Here is an 18,235-nt window from a genome sequence, read left to right on the forward strand (position 1 = left end):
CCCAACCCTACAGAAAGCACTAGAAGAAAAACTCCAACCTAAGGAAGTCAGATACACCCTCTAAAACACAGCAATAGATAATGCCACAGCAGTAAACCCCGTAGAAGAGAAATACACACATACTACAACCAAAAAAAAACAGGAACGAACAATCACTGGTCATTAATATCCCTTAATATCAATGGACTTAATTCCCCAAAACGAAACTTAACAGAGAAATAAATAACTTAACTGATGTTATGACTCGAATGGACTTAATCAATATCTACAGTACATTCCATCCTAACAAAAAAGAATATACCTTCTTCTCAGCACCCCATTTAACTTCTCTAAAATCGGACCACATACTTGCCCACAAAGCAAATCTCAACAGATACAAAGCAATTGGAATACCCTCCTGCGTTCTATCAGACCACCATGGTTGAAAGTAAGATTTCAACAACACCAAAAACTACAACAAAAAAAAATCTCATGGAAACTGAATAATGCTCAACTGAATCACCAATGGGTTAAGAAAGAAATAAAGAAGTTAAACACTTCCTAGAGATCAATGAAAATGAATATACCACATATCCAACCTATGGGACACTATGAAAGCAGTGCTGAGGGAAATTCATAGCACTAAATGTCCACATAAAGAAGTTGGAGAAATCTCACACTAGTGACTTAACAGCACACCTGAAAGCTCTAGAACTAGAAGAAGCAAAGTCTCCCAGGAAGAATAGATGCCAGGAAATAATCAAACTGAGAGCTGAAATCAATAAAATAGAAACAAAGAGAACAATATAAAAAAATAATGAAACAAATTGTTGGTTCTTTGAGAAAATCAACAAGATAGACAAGCCCTTATCCAAACTACCCAAAAGACAGAGAGGGAGAGAGAGCATCCACATTAACAAAATCAGAAATGAAAAGGGGGACATAACAACCGACAATGAGGAAATCCAGAGAATCATCAGGTCATACTTGAAAAACCTCTACTCCACAAAACTGGAAATCTAAAAGAAAGGGATAATTTTCTGGATAGGTACCACATACCTAAATTATATTAAGACCAGATAAACTATTTAAATAGTCCAATAACCCCTAAGGAAATAGAATCAGTCATTAAAAGTCTCTATGGTGATATTTTATTTGTACAGAAATGTGATTTTATTTGTATGTTAATAAATAAAGTTGCCTGGGGGTCAGAGCTAACAGCAAGCCATACCAGAGCTGGGCATTTGTGGCGCACGCCTTTAATCCCAGAACTTGGTAGGCAGAGCTAGGTAGATCTCTGTGTGGTCAAGGATACAGCCAGCATTGGAGACAAACGCCTTTAATCTCAATACCAACCATAGAAGATCTGGAGGTCTGTACAAACAGGCAGTGACAAGGTGGTCATGTGGTTGGGTTTACAACCAATGAGAAGGCAGAAGAGAAAGTTTATATAAAGATAAACACTCAGGAAGTAGTCTCACTTGGCTGAAGAGGCTTAGCTAGCCTCTTCAGGTAAGGCTGTTAGCTCTGATCTCTTGGCTTTCTTCTTTGCATTGGTTCTGTGTTTCTTATTTAATAAGATGGTTGGTTACATATACATTTGGTGTCCAACGTGACAAGAATCCATTAAAAACCACTTGACTTGGCTTGGCGGCAGGTCCGGTTTCCCACCTGGGGGGCCGGCTGCCTATCCCAGGCCCAGGTTGGCTTGGCCTCAGGCCGGACTGACTATAGCCCCAAGAGGTTACACACAGCTGGAGCAACTTGCTTAAAGCCGGTGCTACAAACAACTCAGGCCTGCCCTGCCAAACAGGGCCCCTGCCTATAAAGCCAACACACATGGTCGGAGCTTAAGGAAGCCAGAGCAAAGGCTTGACTTGGTTCAAGAGGGAACACATGGCTGGATTTAAGCTTTAGCCAGAACTTGTGGCTACACTTTCTTGCGTTCTCTGTCTCTGTCTCTGTCTCTGTTTCTCTCTCTCTCTCTCTCTCTCTCTCTCTCTCTCTCTCTCTCTCTCTCCCTCTCTGGATTCACACCTCAGACACTAGGTGGCAGTTTTGAAATTCCCTCGGATTTCTACTGTTCTACGCAGACTTTTTAAGTCACTTAACATATCAGCTAATTTAAAGGAAACTATTTAAAAGAGAAATTGGGCTTTGTTTGAAATTTTAGGCAGTTTGACAATGGAACAACTATATGAGAAGATTAATATTGATCGAATTATGCAGTTTATTACTATGCTTATCCTCATTTTATTATTTAAAAAGATACTCAATTTAAGTGCCAGGACAACAGTTTTAGAAAAACTTGTTAAACCTGTAAAAATGAATCATAGAGAAATTCAAATTCAGACAGAAGAAATTTACAGTGAAGTTGTTTCAGGATTGGATCATAAGGTTACAGAAAGAAATCCTGTTTTCACACAGTCAACCTTAATTTTTCTGGTAACCGTACAACAGTTGCCTAATCAAATGACTACACAAAATATTTGGGCTCCAATGGAAATGTTAGATTTATGAAGGTTTATTCCCCATATGTAAAGCAAATGTTAAACTCTTGGTCAACATATAATAGGATTATACCACAGGACTGGCAGGAGAACCCAGTCAAAGTCTCCAGTGGCAAATGTGGTTCAGGGATAAGGCTAAAAACATAGAAAAACAATGGAGGGATAAAGGAATACAAGTCTTCCAGGATCAGCGTATTGGAGAAGGCCAATATGCTTTAGTACAAACACAATGTTTATATGATGTCCAAACCCTAATTCTATTTCGAATGGCAGCCTTGAATGCATGGGACAGAGTTGAGGAACTAGGAAAAAAATGAGTCATTTACAAAGGTTATACAAGGCCCAAAAGAATCTTTCACAGATTTTTTTTTTTACAAAGACTGGCTACAGCAGTAAAGAGAATGGTCCCGGATTCAGAAGCTAGTCAGATAATAATTGAATCTTTGGCCTTTGAGAATGTGAATGCAGCATGCAAAAGAATAATCAGGCCATTAAAGGCAAGATCTGCACCTTTGGAAGATTGGATTAGAGACACGATTAATGTTGAGGTTCATGACCATGATGATATGTGGGTAGGAGAAGCAATTTCAAAAGGTTTGAAAAACGTTAGATGTTTTGGATGTGGAAAGCAAGGGCATTTGAAAAGGGACTGTAAACAGGTCATTCCTAGAAACAATGTTTCTTCAAGGAACAATGGCAAAAGAATGCCCCTTCCTTCTGGAGTATGCAGAAGGTGTGGTAAGGGAAACACTGGACCAACGAATGTAGATCAACAAGGGACAGGCAAGGTAATCCTTTGCCTCAGTCTTTGGGAAACTCCCAGAGGGGCCTTATGCAGGCCCCCATAGCAAGTCCAGTTCAAACCTTTCCTGTAGTCGTCGAGGAAACCCCTACTCGGAGCAATTAAATAACAAAATGCTTATTGGAATAAATCATGCTGGTCAGGATGATGAAACAGAGAGAACAGAAAATTCAGGAGAAAACATAAAAAAAGTTTTTGGCAAACTTCTATTAATGAACAAAGACCAAAATTAACGATAAAAATAAATGATGTTTTGTTGTCTGGTCTGGTAGACACAGGTGCAGACGTTACCATAATTGCACCAGAATTTTGGCATCCAACTTGGCCTCTTCAGGAGGTAAACGTTCAACTGTTAGGAATTGGGACATTGTCTCAAGTGAAACAGAGTGCAAGATGGCTCGAATGTGTAGGTCCAGAAGGACAGAGAAGAAAATTAAAACCATATGTTGCTAACACAGCTATGAACCTGTGGGGTCGAGACTTGTTGCAACAATTGAATACTCAGATTAACATCCCTCCAATCTCAGAAACAAATCATAAACTAGCACATGTTTCTGAGAGAAATATTAGAAGATATTATTCTAAGGAGTGGTCACCAGCCATCCATATTATACAAGAACAGGGCACAACAACTGATGGTCTTCCAAAGATACCAATAGCTCTACCTTTAAAATGGTTAACAGACAAGCCTGTATGGGTTCATCAATGGCCTTTAACAACAGAGAAACTCCAGGCTTTAGAAGAGCTGGTAGAAGAACAGTTAAATGCTCAGCATATTGAAGAATCAACCAGCCCTTGGAATTCTCCTGTATTTGTTATTAAAAAGAAATCTGGTAAATGGAGAAGGGTAACAGACCTTAGAGCAATTAACAAAGTAATTCAGCCAATGGGCTCTCTACAATCTGGAATTCCTTTGCCTATTTTGTTACCAAAAGGATGGCCTCTCATAGTTATTGATTTAAAAGACTGTTTCTTTTCAATACCCTTACAAGAAAAAGACAGAGAAAGATTTGCTTTCATAGTACCTACTTATAATAATTCTCAACCAGTTAAAAGATTTCAATGGAGGGTCCTCCCACAGGGAATGCTGAATAGCCCAACTCTGTGCCAATATTTTGTACAACCGCCATTGGAAGTGATACATAAAAACTTTCCTAAATCTATAATTTATCATTATATGGATGATATTTTACTAGCTGACTCAAATGCAGATACTTTAGAAAGAATGTTTGAAGAAGTAAAGAAAATTTTGCCTTGCTGGGGATTACAAATTGCTCCTGAAAAGATACAAAGAGGAGATTCTATTAATTATTTAGGATATAAAATAGAGCTACAAAAAATTAGACCCCAAAAGGTGCAAATTAGGAGAGATAGACTACAGACTCTTAATGACTTTCAAAGATTATTTGGAGATATTTCTCATCTACGAACTATTGTTGGGGTAAAAAATGATGAACTGCATAATTTGTTAAAAACCTTAGAAGGTGACAAGGACTTAAATAGTCCAAGAGAATTATCACCTGAAGCTGAGAAAGAATTGGCCTTGGTAGAAAAGAAAGTACATGAAGGGCACGTGGATTGTATTGATCCAAAGCTGGATTGCATTTTGGTTATTTTACCTTCTAGGCATTCTCCTACAGGAATATTAATGCAGAGGGAAGATATTATATTGGAATGGATATTTTTACCAAATAAACCAAATAAAAAATTAAAAACCTATGTGGAAAAAAATCTCTGACTTGATTTGGAAAGGAAAATTGAGACTTCATCAATTAGCAGGAATAGACCCAGCAGAAATTGTTGTACATTTAACTAAGGAGGACATTGAAAAATTATGGACAGAAAGTGAACCTTGGCAAAGAGCTTGTAGTAATTTTTTGGGAGAAATTAACAGCAAATATCCCAAAAGCGATAGAATTGATCTTATAAAGAGAGCTGATTGGATCTTGCCTCGAATTGTACAGGAAAAACCCATATCTGGAGTTTGTACATTTTATACAGATGCCAACAAACAAGGAAAGGCAGGTTACAAATCAGAAAATTGAAGTAAAGTGGTTCAAAGTCCTTATAATTCAGTTCAAAAATCAGAATTGTATGCTATTCTGTTGGTATTAATGGATTTTTCAGAACCTCTCAACATAGTAACTGACTCTCAGTATGCTGAAAGAGTACCATTACATATTGAGACTGCAGAATTTATCCTGATGCTTCAGAATTAACTTCACTATTTATTCAATTACAAGATACAATCAGGAAAAGGAGTCATCCTTTATATATAACTCACATTCGATCCCATACTGGTCTGCCAGGCCCTCTAGCACAAGGCATCGATGAGATTGATAAATTACTGATAGGAAATGTGCTGGAGGCCTCAGATTTCATAAAAAACATCATGTCAATAGTAAAGGTTTAAAAAAGGATTTTTCCATAACCTGGCAACAAGCCAAAGAAATAGTAAAGAAAGGTCCTACTTGTTCCTTCTACAATCAAACACCATTACCAGCAGGATGTAACCCAAAGGATACTCAGAGGAATGAAATCTGGCAGATGGACGTGTTTCACTTTGCAGAATTTGGAAAATTGAAATATGTACACCATACCATTGATACTTATTCAGGATTTCAATGGGCAACTGCTTTGAGTTCTGAAAAAGCTGATTCTGTAATCACTCATTTGCTAGAAGTTATGGCCATCATGGGTATACCTGCACAAATTAAAACTGACAAAGCTCCAGCATATGTCTCTGTTAAAATGAAACAGTTTTTTGCTTATTACAATATAAAGCATATTACAGGCATACCACATAATCCTACAGGTCAAGCAGTTATAGAAAGATCAAACAGAACTTTAAAGGATATTCTAAATAAACAGAAAGGGGTAACAAAACCCCCCAGAAATAGACTGCATAATGCTCTATTAACTTTGAATTTTCTCAATGCCAATGAGAAAGGAACAACAGCTGCAGAGAGACATTGGATAATAGAAAAAACTACAGAATTAAATCAGGCTATATACTTTAAGGATGTGCTGACCTCAGAATGGAAACCAGGATATGTGTTATGTTGGGGATGAGGTTTTGCTTTTGTTTCTACAGGAGAAGATAAGTTGTGGGTACCATCAAAATTGGTAAAGGTTCAACTTGAACAAGAGAGACCTCTTAATTAGAGGAGGTGACAGTACATCAACCAGCATGAACATCCAATTTAAACTAACTTATACCAGTAACACATGCCTTTTCATTTAATCAGATAATAACTTGCCAAAAAGGAACATCCCCAAAATTAGTCTTGGGGGAAGGTTTTTGTTTTTGTTTAGGAGAATGTAGGTTAAGAAATCTGAAGAACACTGGACAAATGAGACAACTGAAGAAAAGGACAAATCATCTATCCCAGGAAACAGAGTGAAATGGCGTATGGGTATATCATCTAAATATTTGATGTCTTCCAAAATGTTTGTTTCTGCTCTTCTCTAAAGATCTAACACTATTGGTCTTCTAATAGTCCCAGTTCAATTAAAATTTAAAGCTGACTTTGGAGTTGGAGAATGGCTCTCTCCTTCTTTAAACTCAAGCATGATGTTAAAAGGAAAATGCAAACTCCCTGTATCATGCCAGAAGAAAAGAGCCATCTTCTGCTACAATACAGGAGAAAAGCCAAATTAATTAAGGGACTATTCTATTACTAATCTCAACTCTTTGATTCTATTCTGATTCTTTAAACTTTTCTTAAAGTATAAATTTTATATCAAAATTTACAAGATTAATATATATATAGATGTATATACATTTTAAACTTTATTAACATATGAATGGTCATATAGAGTACTAACTAATTCTAGAAAAAAGGCTTCACTTAGCTGCATATATATATATATATATATATATATATATATATATATATATGTCTTTGTGTTCGAGTCTCTTATCAGTCTTCTGCAGGATATCATGGCCAGGCCTAACATCAACTGAAGTCTCCAGGAAGAAGATGGGGCCCCACAACAACAACAATTCCACGTGGACAATAACAATATCACTAAGCTGACAAACATCATCTCCAGATCAGCTTTGAACTACAAAGTGCTCAGAGCAATTTTGAGAGGGCGAGTTGAGATGATCCAGTCTCAAAGACTACTTGAATAAAGACTTATAGTTACCTTTCCTAGAATTTGACAATTAACCTGAAGTTTTTCTTTCAGGATAAAGATAACTTCACCCATACCCACCAGGAAGCAATTTTAAGAATACAAAGACCACATTCCCAAAGAGGTGGTGTGGGGCGGGTGGTTTTTTGGTCTTTTTAATGGCTTTTGGGTCTGGGATAATTTTCATTATTTAGGGGGGTTGGTTACAAGTTGTTGTCAAGGGTTAGGAAAAAGGCTAAGCAAAGGAGATTAGATTTAAGGTTCTTGTTTTAAAAAAAGAAAAGAAAAGGAAAAGATAATTACTAGTTTTAAATACTTTACATTGGATTGGATGTTTTTATATTGTATAAAAATTATATATTGAAAAATTGATATTGTTAGAAAATGCTATTTGTATATTTCTAATTGTACTTATACCGTTCACTTAACAATGTAATGCAATTTGCTGATCCTTGAATGTTTTTATTACCAACTATTAGGATATAAAGAAATGAAAGTTAGTAGTTAGACATTACAATAGAACTTGTAGTCATATTAGATATGTTTTAAAAATTGAGCAGATATATTTTAGATAGACAGGTCATCTTCAAACCCTTCAGAGATCTACAGAATATGGCATTTAAAATGTTTTAATAACTTAGAAAATTTTTCATTTTTGTTATGACTATGAGACATGTCAGCTCCTGGCAGTACCAATCTTCTTAAGAGAAAATATGGGCACTGAAGAAACTGCATATGGAGTTAACTTTCATTGTGGCAAAAGTTAGTCACTGGACAACAAAGTATCCTCGAATCAACTGCTGACAGACAGGACACGAAGCAAAGGGACTACTGATTCTTGCCAAAACAAGTGTGGTTATGGCTTTATCAAAAGGCATCTTCTGAGGGCAGGACAATATGGCACCATCCCTGAAGTGGGCTTCGCAATCCGGAAAAGGTACAGTGCCCTTTTCTTCGAAGGCAGCTGAACAGGCAGTGGACCGATGGCTTCTGATGTGCAATGGAACAGCAGCTGAAACAGTCATTCTTGAAGAGTAACTAAGCTCACACCTCTCAAGAGTAGACTGGCATTTAATAGAGGGACGTGGAGAAGAATGGGATGCTGAGATGAAGCCATATATACACAGCCAAGAAGAATGGACAACTGAATTCAAAAACCATCAACAATTTTTAGAATTTAAAATCCTGAATCATGACATGACACTAGTGGAATTCAGGTGTTTCTGGTACATGGACTGCTCTCACCCAATGTGAGGTTGAACTGTTGACCTTGTGTACATCCTACTTCACAAATGAGTCTGTCAGATACGCTAAGCCTATAGGCTGAAGATGATGCCCCAGCACTGCGGAGAAACCTCAGGTGACTGTCCAGGCAGCTGGATGTTTCTGTCAACTCACAAATTTTTTGGAAGTTGCTCGCATGCACTTCCTATTTTTATTTTTGTTAGGTAATATTATTTCCTTCTTGGGTCTCTGAGGGAGTTGAAGATTAGTTAGTTATAGTTGAAGATTAGTTAGTTATAGTTGAAGATTAGTTAGTTATAGTTGAAGACGAGTTACGATAGAAAGTGAATTAGGTACATTTAGGACATATCAAAATAGGATAGATAACAGAATTATTTTCTCTGAATTTGTCAAATACAAATGGACTAGACATTGTTTAGGTATTTATTACTTGTATATGTTGTATATAGTTATTGTACTTTTGTATATAGTTTTTTTCATGTTAGTTATAATCTTTTTCCTTTTTTCTTTTTATTAAAATAGAAAAGGGGAAATATGGTGATATTTTATTTGTACTGAAAAGTGATTTTATATGTATGTCAATAAATAAAGTTGCCTGGGGGTCAGAGCTAACAGCAAGCCATAGCAGAGCTGGGTGTTCGTGGCGCATGCCTTTAATCCCAGCACTTGGTAGGCAGAGCTAGGTAGATCTCTGTGTGGTCAAGGATACAGCCAGCATTGGAGATACACGCCTTTAATCTCAATACCAACCATAGAAGATCTGGAGGTCTGCACAAACAGGCAGTGGGGATGCGGTCATGTGGTTGGGTTTACAACCAATGAGAAGGCAGAACGGAAAGTCTATATAAAGACAAACACTCAGGAAGTAGGTCTCTCTTGGCTGAAGAGGCTAGCTGCAGCAGATGGGTAAGGTTCTTAGCTCTGATCTCTTGGCTTTCTTCTTTGCATTGGTTCTGTGTTTCTTATTTAATAAGATGGTTCGTTACATCTACAAGACTCCCAAACAAAAAAAGCCCAGGACAAGAGGGTTTCAGCACAGAATTCTACCAGATCTTCAAAGAAGAGTTAATGCCAATACTCTCTAAATTGTTCCACACAATAGAAACAGAAGGAACATTACCAAACTCCTTCTATGAGGCTACAATTACCCTGATTCCTAAGCCAAACAAAGATACAACAAAGAAAGAGAACTACAGACCAATCTCCCTCATGAACACAGATATAAAAATACTCAATAAAATACTGGCAAACTGACTCCAAGAACATATCAAAACAATTATCCACCATGATCAAGTAGGCTTCATCCCAGGGATGCAAGGGTGGTTCAACATATGAAAGTCCGTCAATGTAATACACCATATAAACAAACTCAAAGAAAAAAACCACATGATCATCTCACTAGATGCAGAAAAGACATCTGACAAAATCCAACACCCCTTTATGATAAAGGTCTTAGAGCGATTAGGAATACAAGGAACATACCTAAACATAATAAAGGCAATTTACAGCAAACCAACAGCCAACCTCAAATTAAATGGAGAGAAACTCAAAGCAATTCCACTAAAATCAGGAATGAGGCAAGGCTGTCTGCTCTCCCCATACTTATTCAATATAGTACTTGAAGTTCTAGCCAGAGCAATAAAACAACATAAGGAGATTAAGGGGATACAAACTGGAAAGGAAGAAGTCAAGCTTTCCCTATTTGCAGATGACATGATAGTATACTTGAGTGACCCCAAAGATTCATATAAACACATTCAACAACATAGCAGGATACAAGATCAACTCAAAAAAATCAGTAGCCCTCCTATATACAATGGACAAAGAAGCTGAGAAGGAAATCAGAGATACATCACCCTTTACAATAGCCACGAATGATATAAAATACCTTGGGATAACACTAACCAAGCAAGTAAAGGACCTATATGACAAGAACTTTAAGTCCCTGAAAAAAGAAATTGAAGAAGATGTCAGAAAATGGAAAGATCTCCCATGCTCATGGATAGGCAGGATTAACATAGTAAAAATGGCAATCTTACCAAAAGCAATCTGCAGATTCAATGCAATCCTCAAAATACCAACACAATTTTTCACAGACGTGGAAAGAATAATACTCAACTTTATATGGAAAAACAAAAATCTCAGGATAGTCAAAAGAATCCTGTACAATAAAACTACCTCTGGAGGCATCACAATCCCTGACCTCAAGCTGTACTATAGAGTTACAGTAATAAAAACAGCTTGGTACTGGCATAAGAACCAACATGTGGACCAAGGGAATCAAATTGAAGAGCCTGAAATTAATCCACACACCTATGAACATATAATTTTTGACAAAGAAGCCAAAATGACACAACAGAAAAAAGAAAGCATCTTCAACAAATGGTGCTGGCATAACCGGATATCAACATGTAGAAGGCTGCAATTAGATCCATATCTGTCACCGTGCCCAAAACTCAAGTCCAAGTGGATCAAAGACCTCAACATAAAGCCAGCTACTCTGAACCTGATAGAAGAGAAAGTAGGAAGTAGTCTTGAACACATTGGCATAGGAGATCACTTCCTAAATATACCAACAGTAGCACAGACACTGAGAGAAACAATTAATCAATGGGACCTCTTGAAACAGAGAAGCTTTTGTACAGCAAAGGATATGTTCAACAAGGCAAAGCGACAGCCTACAGAATGGGAAAATACCTTCACCAACCCCACATCTGATAGAGAACTGATATCCAGAATATACAAAGAACTCAAGAAATTAGACATCAAAATGCCCAACAGTCCAATTAAGAATTGGGCTATAGAGCTAAACAGAGAATTCTCAACAGAGGAAACTCAAATGGCTGAAAGACATTTAAGGAATTGCTCAACATCCCTAATCATCAGGGAAATGCAAATCAAAATAACTCTCAGATACCACCTTACACCTGTCAGAATGGCTAAGATCAAAAACACTAAAGACAGCTTATGCTGGAGAGGATGTGCAGCTAAGGGAACTCTGATTCACTGCTGGTGGGAATGCAAGCTTGTACAACCACTTTGGAAATCAATATGGTGCTTTCTTAGAATTAAATTGGCAATCAATCTCCCCCAAGATCCAGCTCTACCACTCTTGGGCATATACCCAAGGAATGCTCAATCATACCACAAGGGCACTTGCTCAGCTATGTTCATATCAGCATTGTTTGGAATAGCCAGAACCTGGAAACAACCTAGATGCCCCTCAACTGAAGAATGAATAAATAAAATGTGGTACATATACACAATGGAATACTACTCACCAGAGAAAAACAATGACATCATGAGGTTTGCAGGTAAATGGATGGCTCTAGAAAAAATCATCCTGAGTGACGTAACACAGACTCAGAAAGACAAACATTGTATGTACTCACTCATAGGAGGATACTAGATGTAAAGCAGGGATGACTGGACTCCTACTCATAACTCCAGGGAGGCTACCTAGAGAGCAGGACCCCGGGAAAGACACACGGATCGCCCAATGATAGAGAAATGGATGAGATCTACATAGACAACCTAGACGTGAGTGGGGGTAATGAAGGGCAATGGTTGAGGGAAAGAGCTTGGGGGAGCGGGAGATCCCACCTGGATCAAGAAAAGAGAGAGAGAGAACAAGGAATAAGAGACCATGGTAAATGGAGATCACATGAGAATAGGAGAAGCAGGGTATTAGAGAGGTCCACAGAAATCCACAAGGATAGCTCCACAATAGACTACTGGCAATGGTCAAGAGACAGCCTGAAATGACCTACTCAGGTGATAGGATGGTCAAACACCCTAATTGTCGTGCTAGAAACCTCATCCAATGACTGAGGAAATTGGATGCAGAGATCCATGTCCAGGCCCCAGGTGGAGCTCCAGGAGTCCTGTTGGTGAGATAGAGGAGGGTTTGTATGAGCGAGAATTGTTGAGGCCAAGATTGGAAAAAGCACAGGGACAAATAGCCAAATGAATGGAAACACATAAACTATGGAGCAATGGCTGAGAAGCCCCCAACTGGATCAGGCCCTCTGGAGAAGTGAGACAGTTGATTAGCTTGATCTGTTTGGGAGGTATCCAGGCAATGGGACCTGGACCTGTCCTCAGTGCAGTGCTGGCTGTTTGGAACCTGGGGCTTATACAGGGACACTTGGCTCAGCCTGGGAGGAGGGGACTGGACCTGCCTGGACTGAGTCTACAAAGTTGAACACAATACTCAGGGGAGGCTTTGCCATGGAGAAGATGGGAATGGGGGGTAGGCTGGGGGAAAGGCTGGGGGGCAGGAAAGGGGAGAACAAGGGAAGCGGTGGCTGATATGTAAAATTAAATTAAATTATAAAATAAAATTAAAAAATAGATATGCATATTATATACAAAAATATAAATAAAGGCAACATACAGCAAGCCTACAGCCAACATCAAACTAAGTGAAGAGAAATTCAAAGGGATTCTACTAAAATCAGGAATAACACAAGGCTGTTCACTCTCTCCAAATCTATCAACATTGTACTTGAAGTTCTAGCTAGAGCAATAAGATAACAAAAGGAGATCAAGTTGGTACAAATTAGAAAGGAATAAGTCAAACATTCACTATTTTCAGATGATATGATAATATACATAAGTGACCCCAAAAATTCTACCAGGGAGCTCCTTCAGCTGATAAACACCTTCAGTAACGTGGCAGGATACAAGATAAACAAACTAAACAAAAACAGTAGACCTAAAATATACAAATGATGAATGGGTTGAGAATGAAATCAGAGAAACATCCACCTTTACAATAGCCACAGACAACATAAAATACATTGGGGCAACCTGTGTAATAAAAACTTTAAGTTTTTAAAAAAGAAATTGAAGAAGATATCAGAAAATGGAAAGCTCTCATATGGTCTTGGATAGGTAGAATCAACATAGTAAAAATGGAGATCTTACCAAAGGCAATCTTCAGATTCAATTTAATCCCCATCAAAACCCAACAAAAGTCTTCACAGACCTAAAAAGAACAATTTTCAACTTCATATAAAAACCAAAACCCAGGATAGCCAAAACAATCATGTACAATGAAGGCATGCCTGGCATTATCATCCCTGACCTCATGGTCTACTATAGAGCTATATTATAAAAATAACTTGGTATTGGCATAAAAATTGACACATAGATCAATGGAATTGAATCAAAGACCCTGACATTAATCCAAAGACATACAAATACCTGATTTTTGACAAAGAAGCTAAAATTATACAATGAAAAAAAGAAAGCGTCCTCAACAAATGGTGCTGGCATACTGGCATAACTGTATGTTGACACATGCAAGAATGCAAATTGATCCATTATCTATGACCGTGCACAAAACTCAAGTCCAAATGGATCAAAGACCTCAACATAAATCCACTTAGACTGAACCTGATAGAAAAGTAGCAGCACAGACACTGAGAGCAACACCTAATAAACGGGACCTCCTGCAACTGAGAAGCTCCTGTAAGGCAAAGGAAAGGGTCAACAAGACAAAATGACAGCCTACAGAATAGGAAAAGATCTTCACCAAACCCACATCTGACAGAGGGCTGATCTCCAAAATATATAAAGAATTCAAGAAACTAGACATCAAAAAACCAAAGAATCCAACTTAAAAAAATGGGGTACAGATCTAAACAGAGAATTCACAACAGAAGAATATTAAATGTCCAAAAGACATTTAAGGAATTGCTCAAAATCCTTAGCCATCAGGAAAATGCAAATCAAATGACACTAAGATACCATCCCACTAACAAACTCATGGCTTGAGTGAGCTCTACTAACACTGGGGTAATCTTCATAACCATGTGACTTTTTTTGAGCCCACCAATCTCTAAAATTCTGAGGATCTTCCGTGGGTGAATGTTCACTTCAGAGGTCTCATCCCTACTTATCCCCATTATCCTGATCTCATATCTAAGCATCCTTTCTTTCTCAAATTATTGATTATTAATCTTGAGGAGGGGAAAATCCAACCATAGACAGCGCATGCAAAATGAGCTTTCAATTTCACTTAGATGAAGTTTCTAATGAAGAAGAGGCCTAGATTTCTGGCTTTGGAAGGAGGATCTACCTAAAGGCTTCCATTGTGAACCCAGAGGCTCCTGCAAATGGCACCTTGGTTTCAAGTCACTTTTGGGTGAGGTATGAGACAGGGATGTAACAGCTATACCATGTGACATCAGCACATGAACATTCTACTGTATCCTGGAGAGCCCTGGCATTCCATGTGATGTCACCAGTGTTGTGGCAATGCCAACTGTCATTGGGGCATTTGTGCAGTGTCTCATGTTTCAACTACAGACATGCCGACTAGACTGAACAGGATTCTTGGGAGACAGGATGGCGAGCACAGGGAGACAAAAGGGAGGCAGAAGGAAGATGGCCATCAGTCTCCATGTCACACATCAAGAAATAAATGGTTCTGGGGAAAGTGCAGTGAGTCCTGGAAAAGGGCTGGGGAGCTTCCTGAAGGAGGAAGGCTTCAGCTGATCCTTCTAGGAGTGGAGCTAAGGGGGTGAGAGTTTCTGAGAAGCCATGGGCCTATCCTAGTCCTCTGAGTTCTTCAAGAGCAGAACAAAGTTGAGGATTTTTCAAGGTTAGTTTGGCAGAGAGCCAGGGATGGTCAAGGCTGCAGCTGTTCTGTTGAGGGCCCTCTGCTTTCATTCTGAGTGGGAAGGAAGCCCAGAGGGACTAAAGAGGTTTCAGTACCAGCCCTGCACTTCACCCACACTGGATTTCTTTTGGTGTGTGTCACTAATAACAAGGAGAGTAAAGTCCCCTGGACAGAGCTAGAGGTTCTCACATTTAAATAACAACCCACTAGCAGGGCAGGAGCCGCCAAGTATTGCTGCATGTCAGTGATCCCTAAGGTTTCTGAGTTTCTGCCTCTCACTAGCCAGTCATCTTCCCTCTACCTTGAGTGCAGGACTGGGAAATCACTCTTCTTTAAAGTATTTGTTCTTGGTGTCAGAGGGCTCACCTGTGGTATTTTCAGTCACACTTTCAATGGTTGATAACAACTTTGCTAACATCATGATGGATGGAATGTATTCTCCTGAAGCTTTTGGTAAAAGTTTCATCTTTACCTATTTTACTTATCATTATTCTGACAGGACCCACACAATCCTCCACCATTCTCATACATTGTAACTGCCCCGTGGATCTTCTCTGATGTGCTTATTCACCTCGTGGAACTGATCTTCCTTCCCTATTATACTGAGCTAATTTCTTAGCATCCTTTATTTCTCATCTTGTTAATTAGAGATCATCAGGATGAGAAGAGCCATTCCTGGGCACAGTTTGGAAAATGAGTCTTGCCCTCCATACATGATGAACTATTGAATTAGAATGAACTAGATTCTAATGAATCAGAGAGATCTCTGGATTGGAAGGAGGAGGTGCTGAAGGCCTTCCGCTGTGTCTCAGGGAAGGCTCCTGGAAAGGGCAGCTTGGCTTTTGGTGAATTGGGGAAGAGTTTGTTATAAGATAGGTGAAGGCTGTTGGCAGTGACCCTAACAGTCCCTTCTCTGGAAATTCTGTTGTATCCTGGAGAGCCCTTGGCATCTTTTGTGAAATCACCAGTGTTGTGGCAATGCCAACTGCCCTTGAGGCATTCATTAAGTGCGTATAGGGTTCACCAATCAACATGTTGGCAAGACTGAGCATACTGACTGGAAGAGAGATCTCTGGTTTTTTAGGGAGGAGTTGAGGCCAGAACTAGACCTTCTAGTAATGGGGTTCAGTAGCTGTGATCATCTGAAGCCATGGGCCTATGCTGCTTATCTGGGTTCCTAAAGAGCAGATCCAAAGTGGAGGTTTCTGATGGGTAGTTGGCAGAGGGCCAGGAATGGTCAAGGATGCAGCTGCTGTGCTAGGACCTTTTTCAGTTCATTCTGGTTGTCAAAGAATGCCAAAGGAGGCATAGAACCACTAATGAGGTATCAGGGTAGTAGGTTGCTACACTTTATTCTCAGTGGATTTTTGTAGGTTTCATGGATATCCAATATAAATATCAGAGAGCGAAACTTTCCATCCATGTACCCAGGTCTGAGACATTCAGTTGCTTTTAGTCCTGCACACAGGTTATCGGGCTGGGAGATTCAAAGCACCAGGCAGTCCAGGACTTTCTTGCATCACATCAGGTATTGGCTGACAATTCCAAACCAACATGATTGGCCTTGCTTGTGGTGGCTGCCATTTGGATGAGGCATGGGGACTTCTGGGGATGGATTAATTCTGTTTGTTTGCTCTTCCTGTTGAGACTTTAGGCACAAGTGAGATGTTGGTATCAAAGTCTTTGTTCTAGTCTTCCATGCTTGGTAGCCTGACTAGGGGTGGCATAGACCAGGGAATGAGACCTGTTCAAAGACAGTGCAGGCATGTACAGTGGTAGCAGTTGCTCTTAGACTTTCATACGTATCAAACAGTTTCAGTGAGAGATACCTCTTTCCATCCTTTTCCTGATAGCTGGAAGCTCATTAAGTTGGGTCTAAGAGGGACCTCTCCAAATGAGTATGGTGCCTGGCTGGGTGCACAGGGATCTAGGATTCAGGGTTAGAGGCACACAGGGCAAATGACAGTGAGGTGGGGATGAATGGCAGCTGATGATGCTGTGTTTGTCTTCTCCCAACTCCCTTGTTCACTCAATGGCTGAGCAACAATACTATATGCTTTTACATTTAATTAATTTGATACTGATTAAGTGAAGTCAAAATGTTGCTATTAATGTACATTTAAAGTACCTGACTCTTTCAATTGTAAATTAGAATATTTTCTTAATATTATGTGAAAATATGCACATTTAAGGGTTACTTCTTAAGCACAGGATATTCTATGGAATGACAATTCTGGATGAAAACAATCTTGAAAAAATCATCTCATGTCTAAGCAATTTTGGTGGGTTTTTTTCTACCTTAGGAAGTCTTGTGCTGTGAAAGTTTGCACTAGGTAAGTGAATATGCTTTTCTTTTAGTAATCTCTGTTTTGTTGTGGAGTCCCTAAAAGGAAACCTAAGATGGGTAGAAACAAATGATAAGACTCTCCTCTTTTTTAAAAAAGTACTCTCCTCTCAAAAACATCTTCTATTAGCCCCACCATAATCTGTTTTATTATGCCTTCTAAGGATATCTTGGAGGTTTGTTAATTTGAATGCAATAAGCCCCAATAATCTCATAGGGATTGGCACTATTAGGGGGTGTGGCTTTGTTGGAGAGAGTGTGGCCTTGTTGGAGGATTATGTTACAGTGGGGGAGGGTTGAGATCTCTTATGCTCATGCCATGCCTAATGTCTCAGAGGACTTTTTGCTGCCTGTGGATCAAGATGTACCTTCATCTCCACATTTTTCTCCTTCTCCAGCACCATATCTGTCTGCATGCCTCCATGTCCTGCCATGATCATAATGAACTAAACCTCTCAAACTGTAAGCCACCTGATTAAATGTTTTCCTTTATAATTGTTGCTGTGGTCATTGTGTCCCTTCACAGCATTGAAGCCCTAACTAAGACAGTAGGTATCCAACAAATTCACAGAGAACAATGGACTCAA

The 18,235-nt window shown here is 39.0% G+C and overlaps 2 protein-coding genes across 2 annotated transcripts in view; one reads left to right on the forward strand and one right to left on the reverse strand.

Annotated features, from left to right (window-relative positions):
- Positions 1-18,235, reverse strand: part of LOC131901195 (disks large homolog 5-like) — a 78,469-nt gene that overhangs the window by 58,510 nt on the left and 1,724 nt on the right. The gene's annotated exons all lie outside the window — the stretch shown is intronic.
- Positions 14,979-18,235, forward strand: part of LOC131901197 (uncharacterized) — a 62,954-nt gene continuing 59,697 nt past the window's right edge. Inside the window, exon 1 of the mRNA XM_059252428.1 lies at positions 14,979-15,126. Coding sequence (XP_059108411.1) covers positions 14,994-15,126 — 133 coding nt within the window. The 5' untranslated portion in view covers positions 14,979-14,993. The remainder of the gene's footprint in view (positions 15,127-18,235) is intronic.

The sequence above is a fragment of the Peromyscus eremicus genome, unplaced genomic scaffold, assembly GCF_949786415.1.
Source record: "Peromyscus eremicus unplaced genomic scaffold, PerEre_H2_v1 PerEre#2#unplaced_46, whole genome shotgun sequence".
In the NCBI taxonomy this organism is placed as follows: domain Eukaryota; kingdom Metazoa; phylum Chordata; class Mammalia; order Rodentia; family Cricetidae; genus Peromyscus; species Peromyscus eremicus.